The sequence below is a fragment of the Hemicordylus capensis genome, chromosome 1, assembly GCF_027244095.1.
Source record: "Hemicordylus capensis ecotype Gifberg chromosome 1, rHemCap1.1.pri, whole genome shotgun sequence".
NCBI lineage: Eukaryota > Metazoa > Chordata > Lepidosauria > Squamata > Cordylidae > Hemicordylus > Hemicordylus capensis.
Genome location: NC_069657.1, coordinates 403,147,431 through 403,160,278, shown reverse-complemented (window position 1 = coordinate 403,160,278; position 12,848 = coordinate 403,147,431). Strand labels below are relative to the sequence as shown.

Sequence of the window (12,848 nt, the reverse complement as noted above, 5' to 3'; positions counted from 1 at the left end):
TTTCCCTCAAATTCTAGTTTCCCCACAGTTCTAGTTTCAATTTAGAATTGAAATTCAATTTTTAGAATTGAAACTGAAAGATTTGAATTTTTAGAATTGAAAGAATTCAAGAAATTGAAAGAACTGAACTTGAAATTGAAAGGATTGAATTTGAAGGAAATTGAAATAATTGAATTGAATTCAATTGAAGGATTGAATTGAACTGAATTTTGAAGAAACTGAAGGAACTGAATTTTTAGAATTGAAATTGAAATTTTAGAATTGAATTTGAATTTTTCTAGTTTCACAATTCTAGTCTCCCCACAATTCTAGTTTCCCCGAATTAGGGCTACACATTCTAGCTTAGCCCGAATTCTGTCTGGGGTTAAAAAAATCCTCTATTTGTGGAGGCTTAAACCCCCCTCCCCGAGGTTTCTGGTATGCCCCGATGCTTCTCCGTGATGTGTAGAGGGGCCATCGCCAATAATATGGCTTTTTTCAAAAACTTTCACTTCCATGGTTTTGTTTTGTTTTTAAATTATTTGCTGGGTGTAGAATGCCAAGTGTAAGTAGTGGGCACTACTTGATAACTTGTATCGCTGATCTTCCACAAGGCTTAATGAAGGGGAGTTGTGTTCCTTATTGTGTACTCTTTTGAATAATTTGCAATTGTGAGCACTTGCAGGTGGGTGTCGTGACACATTGGTAAAATTCTGTGGATTTTTATTAATTCTTTTTTCCTCTCTCACACAGGGGATTTCAGGTACTCCCCACCGGCCTCTTTTACTCCCAGACCCCCGAATGCAAGAGCTATTGTGTATTAGGAGTGGTGCAAGGGGGATGTTAGATGGGTGTGTGTTAGATGGGCACTTCACTGCTGTAAAAAGACCTGTTCAAGATGGGTGGTTGATGACAAATGCCTGCTGGTACGGATGGGCTGCTGTTTTGGGCGCTAGCTACACTTGCATTTTGTACAGTCCTTGATTTCAGGGCAACAAATCGAGATTGTATGTAGCATGTAGTGTGTGATGTGGCCCTTTGAGGACACATACTGCTTCATGTGCTGTGGCTGCATTTGAAAAAGCTTCAAATATCCCCTCTGTGCTTCCTTGGCATGGCCTGCCTTGCAGGGTTGTTATGAGCATTTGTGTGGCCTTTAACACGGCAACGAACACTGCTCTGGGTTCCTTGGAGGAATGTGTGTGGGGTGGTGTAGGGTCAAACAAGACAAAATAAAAGAGAGGGGAGCTGCAGGATGGATCTGGGCACTTTCTTGCATTGTCCCTCCATTGTCTTGCAGTCCCTTGAGCCCTGTCAATCTAGCCTTCTAATGATTTGCATGTGTCTGTGTGCTTGAGAATGTAGATGCTGATGTGTTTTGGAGTGTGTGTGTGTTGTGGGGTATGCTGGGTTGGAGTGGAGTTTAGCAGGGCAGAATAAATTAATAAAGGGACATCGCTTTATTTATGTTGCTTGCAAGGAGGGGGAGCAATTTTTCTTTCTCTTCCCTCCCTGCAAAAGCCCACACAACCAATGTATGCTTTCATCTGCTCGTTACGTTCATGGTCTCGGCTAAAGATTGTAACTCACTCAGGTACCTCAACCTTGCTTTGCTTTTTTCAGATCAGCAGTTTCAGGAAGGAACAAACCTCAGTTGCCTGGACCGTTGCCTCCTCTAACTCCCACCTTAGCTCCCTCTGCCCACAACTTTTGACATCTCTGCCCTCCGACCATTCCTACATTCCTACCATCTCCACATCTCCACTGCCCATCGGCATCTCCCCAGACTAACCATGACACATCAGGAAAGATTTGGGTCAGGTTCAGCAGATTTGAGTTAAGTGTTCTTTTGTTTTTACTAGTCAATCTTGTGGAATGCCGACTGTCAAATTAACAAAAACAACAAAATGAAGGGAGTTGTCTCTCACCTCCTCCTCTGGGATGTGATTTGTTGGAGAAAAAACCTGGAGCAAGCTGTGGGAATGCACACAGAAAAAAGATCCGCAGGGAATGCGGAGAGGAGCTGACCCTAGGTGAATGGGCCATTTAATCCCCCAAATTAAACAGCTGCAAATTTGCTGCGAAGCAGATTTTCCATGACATGAAGCCATGTCTAGATAACTTCCTGGTTATGTCACAGAACCTACAGCAGAGCTGACAAGGTCTGATTATTTTTAATAGAGGGTAAACTAAACCCATGTCAAATTAGGATGAAGAGCAACAAGAGATGAAGAGCAAGCCTTGACATTGCCTAATTTGAGCACTAACACCAAACAAGTCTGTATTTGATTGGAAATTTTTTCCACGCCATAAAGATCAATACATGTAATTATTTGGCCTTAAACCTCATGAATTCTGAAAAGGTTCTTGGATTGCTTGGAGAATAAATGCTGTTTTATCCTGTGTCAAAGCTGATTGGAATAACAACTGTTACCTCAAGACCATATCAATGAGAATTAGACCTTTCACCATCACTCCAGGGCTTTGATTTCTTCAAGGGGTGCTGCAGTAACCAGAAGAAAAAGTGGTGCTTCCTCCAGTAGTAGATTGTGACATTGCCAGAAGCCCTGTGCAGGAGTCCAGGCCAAAAGGAGTAGTTCACACTCTCATTTACTACTTTCATTTTAGGCAAAAATTGCAGATAGCTGTATTGATCCATAACAGGGTTGCCAACCTGCCTGAATTTTAATAACACAACCCCAATCTCTTCTGCCTGACCAGTTGTCAGTGCAGAAGGGTGAAAAGCTAGAGCAAACAATATTTTTTGGGGGGAAATTATTCCAATCTTTCTCCAAAATGCTCAGAACATTATATATGGGGTTGTATTCATTTTATTCTTGCACACCAACTCTGTGATTTGGGGTAGAGATTGTGACTAACACAGGTCCATCCAGCGAGTTTCATGGATGATCAGTAATAAACTTGAGTGCAGGACTCCTAGATTTAGATCCACACCCTCTCATAACTTTTCTATTTTCAGTCCAATAAAAACCAAATTCACATCACATGGGAGAAGGTCTAGAGGACCTCAACATGATCTTGGTAATTGTGTTGAAATGCAGGCAAGCATTGCTGTTGATCACAAAACAGTCCTGTAATGGTGTCATGACATGCTCCACTGTTTTGTTCCTCAGCTCCAGTGCCCCCTGGATAGTATCCAACTCCTCTTTCATCAGGTTATTATAGGGCTCTGTCAGCTTGATCATGTCCATCAGCTTTTCTTGGTTTTTGATGGTGCCCATTTGTTGGCTAAGCAGAAAGTCCAGGAACCTGCTGACAGGGTAAGAGAGTGGGAATGTCACCAACATAATGAACCTGGTGATCCCGACGGTGTTGGCACCCACAGCCAAGCCATGACGAGAGCAGATGGCCTGGGGGAGAATCTCTCCAAGGAGGACAATGCCAGAGGTAGAGGCTAGGATGGTGAGGATGTTCTTGCCAAGAATGGTGTCAAAAAGCATGGTGAGACAGTTGTTGATTAAAATGTTGCTGAGCAGCAAAGAGCACAGCAAGTAATTGCCCTTCCTGCAGATGGGTTCAATCCTGGAGGCATATTTCCTCTCCTTGGCTGTGCCACACTTTTGCATGATGCGCAGCTCCATGGGATTCAATGACATCAGGCCCAGGTTGAGACCACTGAACATGCCCGAAAGCCCCAAGAGGATGAAGATTATGCAGATTAGCAACCACCGAGGTAGGAGTAGTTTCTCTTCCTCAATCACTTGGATGAATAAATCCTTGTTAGTGAACTTCCATGGCTGTGGCTCAGGGAGATCAAGACACATCATATAGGTTTTGAGGCTGGCTTCCTTCCTCGGGGTCTCAACTGCCACATTCAGCACCACAGAAGCCTCCTGTATGACATCAACAAATGACTTCACCAGAAAGTCGCTGCTCACTATATCACAGGTGGCATTATAGATGCCAGGCACCTCAGCAAAGAAGACTATTTCCCAGGTGTACCTATTGAAGTTTTGCCCAAAGAGCTTGAGCTGGATGTTGCTTCCCTCCACCACTTGTATGATGCCATATTTCATGTCATTGGCCAGTGGTTTGTCCGTGCTCTCCAATCTCATGCCTATGACTACTGTATTGGTATGGTTTTGCTCTTTATTCCCAGCACTGGCTGGCAATGGGGAGGGCAGCAGCAGCAAGAGTACCTTCAGCAGTGCCAATACTGACCCTGTTGTCTTAGCTCTTCCTCTGTGGAGGCCATCCAAGCCCTTCACTGTATCAGTATCCATTGAGAACTACACTAAGAAAACTCCTCCACCTGCTAACTCTCTCTGGCTACTCACTAGCTTCAAACTCTGAACTGGGGCAGCACATGTCATAAACCCACCTCATTTGCATGCAGCATTCTTTCCTGGTATCTCATGGAACTCTACCTCTGGACTCTTCTTTATGACATGTTACTCTTCTTCTGACATGTTCTCTTCTGCTTTGCGGTTATTGACACAGAGTTCTATTGCACAAACACAGGATCAATTGTAGGTCTGTGTTCATGGAATATTCCTCCAAGTTCCATAGAAACCCAGACTACTGGGTCAGATGTTGATCAGATAGAACAGAGGTTCCAAAATGGTGGTACTCCAGATATTGCTTGTCTACAACTCCCATCATCCCCAGCTACTGTTTATTGTGGCTCAGGATAATAGGAGTTGTAGTTCAGCAGCATCTGAGATACCACTAGTTGGGCACCCTGGGAATAGAAGATATTATCATACTGGTATATCATTTATTTTCTAGGCCCAACACCATAATAATTGAGTTTTACTTAAATGTTTTCATTAGGCTTGTTCACACAATCAATAATTGGGTAAGACAAACATCCTACCCAGCTTCAGGAGCTGTGCACACTCTTTTTTGTTATCGTGTGTGAGTGTAAAACAAGGTAGGAGGCAAGGAGCTTGGTCATTATCTAAACCCCAGCTGGGTAGGACAAACATGCCTTCCCCATCTTTGGAAAGAGGTAGAATGAAAAACCATCCTACACAGCTGGGGCTTAGCAAAGAATCAAGCTCTCCACCCACCACCTTGTTATACACTTGCACATGATCACAAAATGGGAGCACACATATCCTGAACTTGGATATGACTGTCTCCTACCCAGATACTGATTGTGCCAACTGCCCTAGTGAATACTAAACCAGTGTTTCTCAACCACCGGTCCCTGGACCGCTGCCGGTCCCCGAAGGGTTGAGTGCCGGTCCCTGACTGGGAGTCAAACCCACCCCCCCCACAACTGAAATCAAGGCACTCACTTCCTCAATTTTGCACATGGCACGGAAGAGGAATAGTATCACAGAGGCATGGGACCCTTCTTGTGCCTTGCCTCCACGTGCTGCTGAGATCTTCCTACAGCTATCTTATTCCCTATCTTTACAGCTTCAAACTGTATGCGGTGCGGGGGCATGGAGGAAAAGGTATGGCAGTGGGCGCCACTTGAAGGGCTGCTGGTTCTTGCATGCTCATTGTTTGCAGCCAAAGGTTGGTTGATTGAAACCCAGCTGCCTGTTGTGGTCGAGGCGCCTTGAGAGGGAACGCTGTTTCCCTCTTGCATCAGTGGGGCTTGCTTGTATGTTGTTTTCATTGGACCCATGTAGCTTTTGAATTTTTCTAATGGCCCAACATCCCCTCTCCACTGAGTAAGCAGAAGCACCTCCACCACCACCCCGCACATACTGAAGACATACTGGAGACAAATTTGTTCACCCAGGCTTTTAGATTCAGGGGTTCTCAACCTTGGGTACCCAGACGTTGGTGGACTTCTACTCCCATAATCCCCAGCCATAATGGCCAAATGCCATTGTTGTTGGGGGTCATGGGAGTTTTAACTGAGGGACCCAAGGTTAAGAACCCCTAATATTCCATGTTTGCAAAAGATTCCAAATTTAATTATTTTAATGCTTATATTATTTTCATTCTAAACAGCCCAGAGATGCAAGTTTTGGGCAGTATAGAAGTCAGATAGATAGATAGACAGACTTGAAACCCCTTTACTAACTGCTGGTCCGGGAAACTGCGCATGAAGAATGTAGCGGTCCTTGAAACTCTGCACGAAGAATTTAGCGGTCCTTGACTCCAAAAAGTTTGAGAAACACTGTACTAAACAATTCACATCCTTCCTGTAAACAAGGTGTTTCCTCAAACACAGATCCTTTACTCCCTAGAGGTCCCAGTTCTCAGAACCAAGGAGGAGACATCATGAGATGAACAGAAGCAATTCTTTAAAGGAAATTTATTAACATTTGCATCTTAGAGCATTTACATACAACTCTGCAAGGTGGGGTACAGATTGTGACTTTCGCAGGCCCAACCAGCACTTTTCATGGATGATCAGGGAACTTGAGTATATCCCTCCTACATTCAGATCCACCCCCTCTCATAATTTTTCTATATATAGTCCAATCCAAACCAAATTCACATCACATGGGAAGAGGTCTAGAGAACCTCAACAGAGGCATTTGTTTGCAAGCCTGCCATCCTATTGCTGATGATGGTCACTCAAAGTATAAGCAATGCCCCTTTGTAGCTCATATGCTGACACTCAGGTAGCTCATGTGCTACCTGTAGCTGATATGCTGGCATTCTTGTACAAACCAAATTCACAGGACATGAGAGGGGGCCTTGAGGACCTAGAGGGGTATTTTGGGCAGACTCACCATGTTGGTTCAAAATGGTGGACACTCAAAGTATAGACAACACCCTTTTGTAACCCCTGTGCTGATTTTGGATACAAATCAAATTCACAGCATATGGGAGGGTTCCTGGATAAGTCAACATATTGTATTTTGGTGCCCCTGTGGTTTTGCTTTTATTTTTTGTGATTTTCATTTTTGCCATTTTGTATTGTTGTAGACTATCTTGCATGGTTGTTTGTTTTCTTTTTTAACAAGAAAGTCATGGTGCATATATTCTACATGAAAGGCATGATATTTTAAAATGTTAAGTAAAATAATGCCTTTCACACACTTGCCCACCCGGCAAGCTGCAACATGCCCACCCACTTGAAGAGGTGAAGGGGCCTCTGGTTTCAGTTTGTGTATGTGTGAATGTAGGCAACTGCAGTTCTGACAAAAAATGGACCCATGGTTTCCCTCCCCAGACTCTGATCCATACCTTCAGTTTGTAGTGAGTTTTGCCATCTGGACATTCTGTTTAGTAGTCCCTGTATTTAGTCCAAACGTGGCGTATTATTGCTGTTTCCCAAAGATGAACAATGATAGTGGATTTTTAGTTAATTCATCATTTTGCAACAAAGATGATGAATGAACATCTTTATTCATTTTTGTGCATTCATCATCTGTGGTGCAAAATGATGAATGACCAGGGAATCCACTATCAACAAAATAGTGGATTTTGTAACAACAAAACCCAGTACTTGGGTTTGTGGTTTGGGGGGTGATTGGCACCCCATGTGCACTATACCACAGCCCTCTTTGGGCCACTCTGGTGCCCCCCACATGGAGTTATGTAGCTGCTGAAATCCCCATTATTCCTTATGGGAATAAATAAATAAATAAATAAAAATAATCACCCCTTTGCCCAATTTCTTTGAAGTTTGGGTGATAGCGTCTACCCATTGGGCACTACCACCCAACCCACTGTGGCCACAAAATGGAGGTCTGAATTTCTGAATTTTGGGGGATCTGAATCTGGGTGATTTGTTTTGTACTTGAATATGGGCTATTGAGCAAAGGGGCGATTTGTTCTGTCTACGTATCACCCGAATCAACTAGATTCAGGTACAAATAATTTCATAACCATATCGATTCGCACATCCCTCATAATCACAGGGACAGTCATAGGGATAATCTTCATATCCAAAATTTTAAACAAGGAGAATAAAGTAAGTCCCCAAAATGCTGCCAAAGTCTTTAAAAATCCAAATCAAACTGCTGTCAACTTCTAAAATGAGACAATCTCAAAAGTCATAGGTAGCCAGATGTGTTTCAGCTCCAAAAGGGTCTTCCTCAGTGGTGTTGCTTAGAGCAGCAGTGTCTATTTCCTTATGTGGAATCAAATATATCAACAGTGAAATGTCATGGAACATTACTAAAAAATCAAAGCAACAATGAAATCAAAGTCATACTCCTCTCTTTAGAGAGACAGACTAGCTGGCAATGCTTAATGCTCGCTGGAGAACAGTGCAGAATACTGCCAATGAAAAGAGAGGTGGCGATCAGTGAGGGGCTTCCAGCCCAGTGATGAATCCACTGGCTGGGGTGTGGTCAGTGACGTGGGGGGTTGGGGCAGTATCTGTGGCCTGCCTGGCACAAGAGGTGGAGCAGGGGCAGCGAGGTCAGGATGCCAACGTCGCTTCAAGAGGCACCTCTCCTTCAGCCGCCCCTGAAGACTTGGCACATCGCTGCTGAAAGATTGCCAAGCCCTGCTCTAGATAATGTAAGAAATGGTCCTTGATGGGACAATTTAGTTTAAAAGATTATGAGTGTCTAGCCACATTTTTTAAAAAACAGCAAATATTTGATAAAGTAAAGAAATAGGTAGCACTCCACAACTAACTGAAACATTTCCAGGCTAGTTTAAGACTGCATAAACTTTCATGGGTGCCAGCCCACTTCATTGGATGCTGAGTTGGTCTAACAAGATCTAAGTGTCTGATATTAAGGGATATTTTAGGAAAGTGGACTGCAATTTGTCTTGGCATATCATGCATGATCAGTGTTTAATATTTTACTTAATTTAAGTTTTCATACTTTTCAATACATCTGAAGAAACCATCATTGCTAGTGCAGTAAATGTAGCTGTTTAGCTATGCAGCTATTTACTGTGTATAGGCCTCCTTATCTCAAGCAGATAACAGTGTCTTAAAGACAGGTTACTATATGAAATGCAGCATACCCTTATTGGAAATAGCTCAATGCCTGCTCAATGGCAGCCAACAGAACTCTGTGAAATGCTCAAGGTCAAGCAAGCCTCCAGACCTTTAATCTCTGGTGCATCAAGGGAGTCTTGTCAGGCAGTCTTAGGGGAAATGATGGGATGTGGGCAAGGAAGCAGTCCCAACGATATGTAAAGTTGACACTGCTTAGGGCTTTGTAATGACAGAACCTTGGCTTGGGGGCTGAACTGAAAGTCACAAGAATTCAGTTGGGGGATGGGGCTGTTACTGAGCAAATATCATAACTTCATAGAAAAAGAAAGTCCCAGAAATGAAAAGGAACATGCAAACCCATCCGCATTTCCACCAAACTGACAAAATGGTGGAGCAAATAAATATGGGGGTGGGATATATGATCAGAAAATGAAGAGGCATAATATAAAGGGTAAAGCTGAATTGTTTCAAAAATAATGCATTTATTCAAAATATTTTTTTAAACATTTGATTATCTTTCTATAATTTTTATATTTCATTTGCATTTTGTAGAAAAAAAGAAAAAGGAAACAAAGCACAAGAAATCCAGTGAACATACTTATGAACCATGAGTAAAATTTGTAGCATTTTAAAACAGCAGGTGGATGTTTTTACTCTTTCCTGTGGGAGGGACTAGTTTTTTGGAATGTTCTCCTGTGTGATCTCCACTGAAATTACTAGGTCTGCTTGTGCAGTAAATGGATGGCCATTGGGCTTTTAGCTCCCATTCATTTCAGTGGAGCAGAACTTCCTGGTTGACTCTACCATGAGCCAGTAACAACAAAGGGTCTTTCCAGATAGTGATAAGTTGCAAGATATTCAAAGTTTTTGTGCAAGCCAAGTACCAAGCACATGATCTTATATACTCTGTACACATGCCGCTGCATGCTTCAGCGTGACTAATTTAATCTTATCCTCTATACATGCCAAGCAGGCATTTTGTGTGATTTGTGCAGTGCCCCCCATTGGAAAGATCTTACATTCCAACAAGAATCCATCACTACAAAAGTAGTAACTAAAAGGGGTGGGTTCTTCTCTGAATGCAAGAACTGTTCTGCAAGTGGAGCTGCAAAAATTGTGCAAGGTCCTTGCTTGGCATGATTACAAAGATGATATACCAGTGATGAAATACTTGGGGTGTGCATGAAATGTTTGATCATGACCAGGTGCACCATTAACCAGGCCAGTTCAATGGTTTGATTGTGTAATGGAACAGCCTCCAGGATTGCTGGGCCAGTCTGAGACAGAACCGAACCGAGCCCTGTCTGCAGCAGAATGGTTCAATCCGGTGGATCCAGTTCAATCAATGAGCAGAGGCAAGTCAGTTCACGGACCAGCGGTTTGATTAAAATTTGATCCAAATTAGAACCAAGCCACTAACATTGGTCCATGCACACCACTATGAAATACAGATTACACTTCTCCAAAGACAAATTTCAAATGACCTCTTTAATGTGTAAAATATTTTCTATTCTTTTTATACTGAAAATTTGGTGTAATATGTTACACTGAAATGTTTGCTCGATTCTGTTGTAGCTTACACAGCTTTCTACACATTATTTTAATAATATCTCTTACACATTGAAGAGGTCATCTGTAGTTTATATTTACAAAATATAATAATGTGTAGAAAATTGTGCAGAGGTTTGCTGCTGCATGTGTATAGGGAGTAAGATTGCATTTGTGTGAAAGCTTTGAACACTGTGCAATTGATTGCTATCTGGGAAGACCCAAAAAGAGAAATGTAGTGGGGATGAAGAGGAAGCCAAACAATCTTAGTCTTCTATTTGTTATCATGGTGCTGACTATTGATCATCTTAAATAACTAAAGGACAGCAAAGTAACACCTGTTAATGCTCACACTACTGGGAGAAGCAGGCATATGCTTCGGAATCTGGATCACATGGTCTGCTCAAATCACGGAGCTATTCTCACTTTGACACAAATTTCCCTTCTTGATTCTTGTCCGGGGGAGGAGCTAGCTGAGCCCTGGGACAGACTAGGACAGGCCACCGAAGAGGCTGGGTTTAGAGAGGCTCATGGTCAGAGGTGATCTCAACTTGATCTCGGAATCGGCTCTCTGCTACGGAGTTGCTCTCCAAAAGTGAGGCCACCAAACAATTCTGGTATTGCTCCCGAGTGATCTGCATAACAGAGAGGGGTGGAGATGAAATGTGTGTCCAGTGTCCAGCATACACAATCCTCTGTTGCCCTTATCCTTTATTATTATTGTTGTTGTTTACACAGTCAGACAGGTGTTATTGACTGGTTTATTTTATCCAGACATCGAGTCCTTCCCAAGGACCTGGGATGGCTGAATTTTATTCTCAGTGTTGTTGCTGCTATTATTATAGATATCGTTGCAGAATATAGGCTATTTCCAGTAATGTTGCCCTTTGTAATAGGCTGATAGTGATTTCTGTGGTCCCTATGGTGTTGAGGTGCTCTTTAAGTTGTTTTGGAATTACACCTAGGGCGCCAATTAGCACTGGGATTATTTTGGTCTTCTTCTGCCACAGCCGTTCAATTTCAGTTTGTAGATCTTTGTATTTTGTGATTTTTTCTGTTTCTTTTTCTTCTATTCTGCTTTCACCTGGTATTGCTGTGTCAATTATTTTAATTTATTTTTCTTTCTTCTTGACTACAGTTATATCTGGTGTATTGTGTGGCAGATGTTTGTCTGTTTGTAGTTGGAAGTCCCATAATATTTTTGCGTCTTCATTTTCTACAACTTTTTCAATTTTATGGTCCCACCAATTATTTTTGGCTATATTATTATTATTATTATTATTATTATTATTATTATTATTATTATTATTATTAATCAAACTTATACCCTGCCCAAACTTACGTCTCTGGGCGGCTTTATATTGAAAAGATATATTAAAAGATATATTTAAAACATCAGTGGCTTTATGCGCAGGTATGATCTACAGGAGCAACAATTCCTTTTCAGTCCAGCACTGGAACCCTTCCAGTGGCTATAAATGTTGTTTCCCTTATGTTTCTTTTTAGATTGGGAACATTTTGGGCATAAGGAACAGTCTCTGTTTTTCTTCTGCTATGTAAACCACTTTGAGATCTTTATTGTTGAAAAGTGGTACATGAACTTTAAGAATAGCAATATATGAGGCTGCCATATACTGAGTCAGGCCATTGATCCATCTAGCTCAGTGTTGTCTCCACCACGGCTGCACCACTCTGGCCCTCCAGCTGTTGTTTGACTACAACTCCCATCATTCCTGACTGTGGCTGGAGAAGATGGAGGTTGTAGACCAACAACTGCTGGAGGGCCAAATTGATGCAGCAGCCCTGATCTATACTGACTGGCAACAGCTCTTCAAATTTTCAGACAAGAGTTGTTCCCTGCCCTATGTGGAGGTGCCAAGGATTGAACCTGGGTGTTGCACTAGTGCAAGCATGTTTGCACATGGACAACAGGTGCACAGCCTGTGGCAGACTTTATGCTTTAAGGGTAACATTGGTGCAAAAAAGCAAGAGCACAGTTATGAGAAAATCTGTGCCTTCACACAGATCTGTGATCTAGCAAACTTTGCTTGTTGAGCATGCACAACTTGGTTTGTTGCACACGAACAATATCAAGTATGTAGTACACCGCTCTGGGCTCCTTGGAGGAAGAGCGGGATATAAATGTAATAAATAAATAAATAAATAAATAAATAAATAGATAAATAAATAAAAAAATATGTCGCCCATTATTAAATAATAGTATACTGCTTTTTATCAACAACAACAACAAAAATAGAAGGCCTGCATATATACTTTAGGACACAACAAAACGTATGCTTGCTAGCTTAACAGAATATGTTTGGAACACACCTGATCCTGACTAAGAGGTTCCATGTCTTTGGACATAACAACACTACAAATTTATAGAAGGCTGGTTCTCACGACCTGCAAAAGGGTAGGAGAAGGGTCCTATCCAGGTTTGGGAGCTGTGCGTGCTGCCATTTTGCAATCGTGTGTGAGT

General features: G+C 42.2%; 2 protein-coding genes across 3 annotated transcripts in view; both read right to left on the bottom strand.

Annotated features, from left to right (window-relative positions):
• Positions 1–1,810: 1,810 nt before the first annotated feature.
• On the bottom strand, positions 1,811–4,302 carry LOC128349448 (metal transporter CNNM4-like). Its single transcript, XM_053305751.1, has one exon. The coding sequence runs from the start codon at positions 4,221–4,223 to the stop codon at positions 2,982–2,984; it is 1,242 nt and encodes a 413-aa protein (XP_053161726.1). The 5' UTR covers positions 4,224–4,302; the 3' UTR covers positions 1,811–2,981.
• A 4,978-nt stretch (positions 4,303–9,280) lies between these two features.
• Positions 9,281–12,848, bottom strand: part of LOC128349441 (metal transporter CNNM4-like) — a 28,598-nt gene continuing 25,030 nt past the window's right edge. The window contains exon 7 of one of the 2 annotated variants that reach the window (XM_053305736.1): positions 9,281–9,337. In XM_053305736.1, the coding sequence (XP_053161711.1) occupies positions 9,305–9,337 (33 nt within the window). In that variant the 3' untranslated portion in view covers positions 9,281–9,304. Of the gene's footprint in view, positions 11,002–12,848 lie in introns of both variants that reach the window. The other variant, XM_053305727.1, reaches the window with a different exon arrangement.

What these genes read in the sequence shown, in the direction of transcription:
- LOC128349448 (XM_053305751.1), bottom strand. Translation starts at nt 4,223, where the DNA reads ATGGATACTGATACAGTGAAGGGCTTGGATGGCCTCCACAGAGGAAGA.